This window comes from Chelonoidis abingdonii, chromosome 2, assembly GCF_003597395.2.
Source record: "Chelonoidis abingdonii isolate Lonesome George chromosome 2, CheloAbing_2.0, whole genome shotgun sequence".
NCBI classification, from domain to species: domain Eukaryota; kingdom Metazoa; phylum Chordata; order Testudines; family Testudinidae; genus Chelonoidis; species Chelonoidis abingdonii.
This window is the reverse complement of record NC_133770.1, coordinates 34966968-34973888: the sequence shown is the minus strand read 5'-3', so window position 1 is coordinate 34973888 and position 6921 is coordinate 34966968. Positions and strand designations below refer to the sequence as shown.

General features: G+C 37.9%; 1 protein-coding gene across 6 annotated transcripts in view; it reads right to left on the bottom strand.

Annotated features, from left to right (window-relative positions):
• Positions 1-593: 593 nt before the first annotated feature.
• Positions 594-6921, bottom strand: part of MPP7 (MAGUK p55 scaffold protein 7) — a 354373-nt gene continuing 348045 nt past the window's right edge. For all 6 annotated transcript variants that reach the window (XM_075062267.1, XM_075062269.1, XM_075062266.1 and 3 more), the window contains one exon: positions 594-3905. In XM_075062267.1, coding sequence (XP_074918368.1) covers positions 3726-3905 — 180 coding nt within the window. In that variant the 3' untranslated portion in view covers positions 594-3725. The remainder of the gene's footprint in view (positions 3906-6921) is intronic.

The following is a 6921-nucleotide window of genomic DNA, read 5'->3' as shown; positions in this document are numbered from 1 at the left end:
ACATGTAAGGTGATATAAATTACCTGCCACTGTAACTCAGTCTAAACTTGGACTATTTAAATGCCAAGGGCCAGCAGTAAGATGTATGTTGAAGTATGCAATGATATAGCTTAATTAAACTTATACCTTCCTGTTACTTGCTTTTCCTTCTACACTCTTCTCTTTATACATCCCCATATTACAGCATGAAAAGGACACAAGCTTTGACACTCACTTAGACTCTATTATACCTAGTACTGGTGTGCACCTTACCTGTATCACACCTTGCATACCACCTCTGCATTTGGCCCATTGTTCTTATGCTTTACTTCCTTCCTACTTTTACTGTCCGAAAGAGGAGAGTAAATTTTTGGGAAGGGGCAAGGAGGAAAAAGTGTGTTGAGAGAAAATGTCAACAACATTGATAAATGAAGGGTTTTAGTCCTTTTTCCATGGTATTCATTTAAAAGTTATTGTTTTAATAGTTGCATGTAGGATGAAGAGCTATAAGAGACAGATTATGAGATAAACGTTTTATTGTTTAAGTCATTTTTATGAGTTACACAGTAAACTATCCTGTTCAGGTTTTAAAAACCCCCACCCATATTCAATGATCGATTATATCAATAATTTATTGTTCTGCATAAGAAGGTAAAATGAGATTTGAGGCATAACATCAATGTATGAATTGATAGCAACTTCAAGTATAGAGCTTGATACAATAGTATAAAATAACATTTGTTTTACTATGGAACACAGCAAAAATACAATAAAAAATCTGTACTTGGATGTAAAAACATTCAATTATCTAAAAACCAAACAGCACAAATTGAATATGCATAATATTTAAGACATGTTTTGTCACCTTTATCCATAAAACCTTATGAGTCAGAAACATACATTATTTTCATTGTAATGGAGGAAGTTTATCAAGAAGTGGGTTTGTAATTCAGTAAAACGGCACGCTCTTGTCCAATTAGTAAAACTGATAAGCTAAAACATTTTTTGTCTTGATCTAGTACCATATATGGCAGCCTCTACTTTTCTTGGTGAGAACACACTGCAATAATGCTAGTTTTTAAAGAAAGATTTACTGGAATGGGCTGTCCCATTCTCCTTTCTAATAACTCATTACAAACTTATTTCTAGGAGCTTAAAGATTCCCCCACACTTTATTCCTTTTGTTTGCCGTGTGTATACATGGTTTCATTTGTCCTTGTTCTCTCACCACCAGGACAATTAAATTAACTTCTTGCTAGGAAATTGGTATGTGACCACCCTGTGTTAAATATTGCCATTGCCTCACAGAGGATCAGAAAGCAAGTCCCTCTGAAAAAGGAACAAAGTGTTGTGGAACTTTCAGTCTATCACCCCACAAAGTAAGAATATTGTATGAGGCCCTCCTAGACCCCACCAACATGGGAATAAGTCTTAAAATTGTTTCAAAAGAACATCACAGCACTGGCAACAAGCCTGCAGGGCAGCCAGAATCCATCTGTTTCTAACAGGGTTTTCAGACCATTACAGGGTCTGTTTCCCAAAGGGCAAAAACAGTTCCCTTATTTAAAAGATATAGTACAATAGTGGTCTGATACATGACAGTTTACTAGCAGTATTAGCATATTGTTTAATAAGACTGACTCTCCCCTGGTATAAAAGGACCAGACCCTGAGAAGTGCAGAACACCCTCAGCTGTAGCTTTCTGCAAAAGAAAGTGAGGGCACTCAGCATCTTGCAGGTGTAGCCTCCAGTGATTTGCTGAAGAACATTCTCTGTACAAATAATTACATTTTGAATAATTAAAAAATAGAGAACATTTCTCCAGCCCACACTATGACTGTGATTTTACGAACAACCTTAAGTTCACCAGAAAAAATACTGAAATCTGACAGATATGTTTGAAGTTACATTAGGCTGTTCAACTACAGGATATGTGTCAATAGCGAGATATAATATATGTCAATAATTCCAGTACAAACATTCAAAAACTCCTAATTTTTTGTTGTTGCTGTATTTCAATTGTTTCATCTAATTTTAAACCAAATTCAATGAGCCCAAGGCTAAATATGCATTTAGGATACAGCTGCCCAGAGCTGATGGTTTTATCAGCATATAAACTAAAATATTTACATGGAATGTTGATTTAATTTACAAATACAGTGTTTCTAATTACCGGCACCTACTAATCTGTTATTTAGAAATGACCACACTGATTAGAAATTCAAAAACTTAATACCCTTTTTCAACCCTTTCATAAATATAAGTTTCACTGAGTTCTTCTCTCTTTATGCTAACATAAATAACTGTGCTTCCTGTTTGAATGCTACAGATATGATCTAAGTTAGCAAGTTCATTCACACACTGCACCTATATTAAAAATCCACTTTCACAATTAATACACATGCTTTACTCTTTCATTACATGTGTAGTCACTTGCTGCATATCAGTAGTAAATCAAGAAAAATGCGAGGTTACCTACATTAAATATACATGATTTACATATATTTGCTTATTCTATTACACAGAATATTCTATTACACAGAAAGCTATCTGAGGTTTCAGATGTATCTGGGCAGTGTTAAAGGTAAATAATTTTCTTTGTAGTGAAGTTTACAAGTTTAAACTCAAAGAAAAGCTTTTAAATCTAAAACAATGCATTTTGACATTACATATTATTCAAAACAAATATTACTATGGATTTTTTAATAAAAGCAATTCATGCACTGCAACTGCTTACTCAAATCTCAAAGATTTCCCCTAATAATTATCTGCTAATAAGTTAAAAGTATTTTAAAGAACACTAGAAATGTCTGAAGTGATTTAAAGTAAAAAAAAAAACAAACCAAAAACAAATCCCCCACAAACCCTTACTACTACACAGCTATTCATGCCAATATACTTCTGATCTTATAGAAGATTAACTCACAAAGAAAGATTTTTTAAATTATATACATTTAAATAACCTATATTTTCCCTTATTTAGATAAATATTCCCAAGTTGTTGTGCTGCAAAGCATGCACACAAAGAGTTTCAAGACCTGCATACTCACAGCAAAACAGTAGCCGCAGAAGATGTAGTTATTTTACAGCGTATTTTACAAGTAAGCCACTGAATGCTTAATTTCTCTCTTTTGGTGAAACATTTAAATACAAATGAACACTAGGATCACTCTGTACACATCAGATGAAGCTCACACTTTTAGGAAAGTAAAACGACCCCTCTTGATACTTAACCCAGTTAAAACTCTTAATGTCTTTCTTAACCAGAGAAATATTTGCCATTTTTGCCTGTTTTAGTTCTCTTAAGCGCTCTTAGTTAAAGTACTGATAACCTCCAAGTGCTCATGTGCAACTTTATATGACAGTAGCTATGTCTGAGACCACCGCAGCATTCAATATTAATTAATATCTGTGCTACCCTTCCATTAACAAAACTCAGCTGGGAGATTTACATGTAAACAGTAACAAGGCATCTAGTAGTTTTGGGTGCACTACTAGCTCAGTATATTGCATCTGATAAGACTTGGATTCAGTGTGATTTTATTGTCCCTGAATTCGGAACAGGATGGTTTAAGATACAGAAAAAGAAGACCTGCATTCCAATTACACCAAGTCCTTAACTACAAGTCAGTTTGCCAAAGTTAGAAAACCCTCACACCAATTAAATGGCAACTAATTGAGTTCCAACCATGCACTTTATTAAAAAGATTATGAACTATCATCATTTATATTTCTTATTTGTAGTGTTATGAATGCAACCAGCTGACTGGAACCCAAAAGGTCTCTGTTTCCAATTTGTCAAATGTTGTTTTCAACTCATTGTAAGCTGTAGTGAGGTCATCATTGACTATAACTTTGTCAAAGAGATGGCCGTACTGGCTTTCCATCATCTGGGCAGATTTAATCATTTCTTGAAAATCTTCTTCCTAAGAAAGTCAATATAAGTCGTCAGTCAAAAGTACAATTGAATCAATTCACATCTGTGTCAAATGCAAATCTACATGGACTGTTTTAGTTAATTTCATATATTCAGTCAAGCCAGTAGATGGAAACTGTGCCACTGACCATGAACTTTTCAGAAACCATCATTTCAGATTAATTCTCTGTGACTATTTTCACAACTAGGTTTGGTCTGACAAGGCAATTCTTTCCCCCTTTCCCTTATAGCAGTGTAATTAGCCACTAATTGAAAATTACAGAGACATTTCTGTGGTAGGAATGCCAGTGAAAAAATGTTTTTAGCTGTTTACATTAATGGTGCACTAACAACTGCATTATGTAAGTCTCCGGTTGCTATTAGCAAAGGATTTATTAGAGCATGGTTTTACTTTTTCAAATGTACCTCCAACATGTTTTCTATTTTTCTCTATACATACATGTGTAGAGGGTTTTGTTTTTGTTTGGTTTGTTTGGATTATTATTTTTTAAACAAAATTAAAAAATAATAGTAACTGTAACTGTTCCCAAGGAACCCCAGGGTTGTCAGGCATCTCGCTATTACTTGCCCTTAGTATGAGGAAGCCTTGTCTGTGCTTGCTGGGGGTCAGCTCCCTAACTCCACTGGCCGTGGGAAACACAAGCACTCCCACCGTGACCAGGCTCTGTTGTTCCTCTGCAGATTAGAGATAGGCACACATCAACCCCCGAGCATCCCCCAAGAGCCGGGGTTCTCAAACTGGGGGTCAGGACCCCTCAGGGCATCCTGAGGTTATTACATGGGGGGTCGCAAGCTGTCAGCCTCCATCCTAAACCCTGCTTTGCCTCCAGCATTTATAACAGTGTTAAATATATTAAAAAGTGTTTTTAATTTATAAGGGGGGGTTGCATTCAGAGGCCTTGGTATGTGAAAGGGGTCACCAACAAAATAGTTTGAGAACCACTGCCTAGAGTGTCCAGCTCCTGGTCCACCAGACACACTCAGAATTTAGAGATTTGCTGCTTCCAAAGGAACAGTACCTCCCCTACCTTAAGGTCACAGCTCCACTTAACATGCAGCACTTGCATATGTTTATGATGAAAACAAGCAAACGTATATTTAACAAAGAGAGCCCAATGATATAACATGAACTCTAGAACTTAGACTTATTGAACTAGTTACTGTCATGTCTTGTAGAACAAAAGCTCACCCAAAATCCTACCAGCATATTACAGCCAGGTCTGGCTATGATCTTCCATTCATGAGACAAGTCACGGTCAGATTGCCTTCTCAGTGGAAAAGACCCTGAGTGTCTCTCTGTACCCCCCATTATACCCCCCCCCATTCCAATCTGTTATCTTATCTCAGACAGATGCCCCTGCTGGTTGTTTTCTTCCTGGGTGCCTCTTTCTTGTCAATTTTTTACAATCTTTTGATTAGTATTGGGCTCAGTCTGTAGATAAACCTAGATTGTGAAGCAGACAACACACATATGACCAGCCAGAGAGAGATAAGCATCTCTTCCCTCCTAGCTGACAGGAGCATATTTATCATTTTCTGGTGACTTGCCTTAACTCCCGTACCTTAAGAACATAATGTGAAGTACAGATTCCTAATTCCTTAAACACTGTCCATACCTACATTTTGCAATGATTATGACAACTAGTGGGCTCTTGGTAGAGATCTTACATGACACCCTTTGGTACCCTCAATATGCATACATCTGACCCTTGTAAAATGCTATGCAACCCCCTCCCCCTCCCCCCCCGCCAGTTAGCACCAAGAGGTTTCTGGGTCACAGTAATATCTAAATTAAAGAAAACCCAATGTACCGTCATAAAAAAACCTTCTGATTTTTCTTAACACCGTAATAGTATTATTTATGTTGAAGACAATAGCATTATTTCCTCTAAAAAAAATAATTTTTTGCCTGAGTTGCGATAACATGAAATGAAATAAGAAGCTCAGAAAGTCCAATGTAGCTCTGCAAAAGTGAATCACGCAATTAAATCACCCTACTAGGTTTATGGCATTAGAGAGACCGGGCATGCGATTAATACGACAAATAATATGTATACATAGACATACACACTCTTAAATGTTTTGAGGCACAAGTTCCATTAAGTTCTAAAGACATTCAGCGACCTCATCTTCAAGATAAACAGTTACAAAAACTCTTGACTACTTCACCTATTCTCAGGGCCGGTGCAAGGATATTTTGCGCGCTAGGTGAAACTTCCATCTTGCACTCCCCACCCCCAACATTGCTTATTATAAACTTTCAAAACTGAATACTACATAATGTGGCATTGTTCGGCTTGAAAATTAATATATGTTCGGCTTGAAAATTTATTAATTTCATTATTTAGTCTACATATTTAATGAAAATAAATGGCCTTGGATCTCCTGCACATGGCTAGAGTCCCTCCCCCCCGCCCCCGATGAAAGGGCTGTTTTGGGGATCAGACACAGAGCTGGGAGTCGGGATCTGGCTTCTATTCTCCACCCTGGCACCAACTCACTGGATGACTTCAGGCAAGTTACTTCCCGGTTCTGGGCTTCAGCTCCGCTCAGCGCTAAGGTGTGAAATGGTTCCTTGCTCCTGGGCTGGAAAGTGTAATGCAGGCGGGAGGAGGTGTCCGAAGGCCTGTCTTCCCCACAGGTGTGAGGAGAGGACAGAGTTCCAGCCTTTGTCTTGACCGTACTGGTTGCTTAACTCTGCCCCATGCCAATCACTGCTGAAGCCCCTTACTCAGAGAGCTCTGGCCCAGGGCTGAGGTGTCACTGTCATTCTGGGCCTGATTTTCAGAGATGCTGAGTACCTGAGGTTTCCCTGATGTCGGTGGGAACTCCAAGGTTCTCAGTACTTCTGAAAGTCAAGGCAATTTAATTTGAATGCTGGGCCAGGACTGAGCCTGCAAAGGCAGGGCCATATACACCCCTCAATCCACAACAGATCTCCCATCAATAACAATACAAGCAATCAGGAGAATGATGAGGGGCAGTTGGCCCAATGCTGGGAGTGG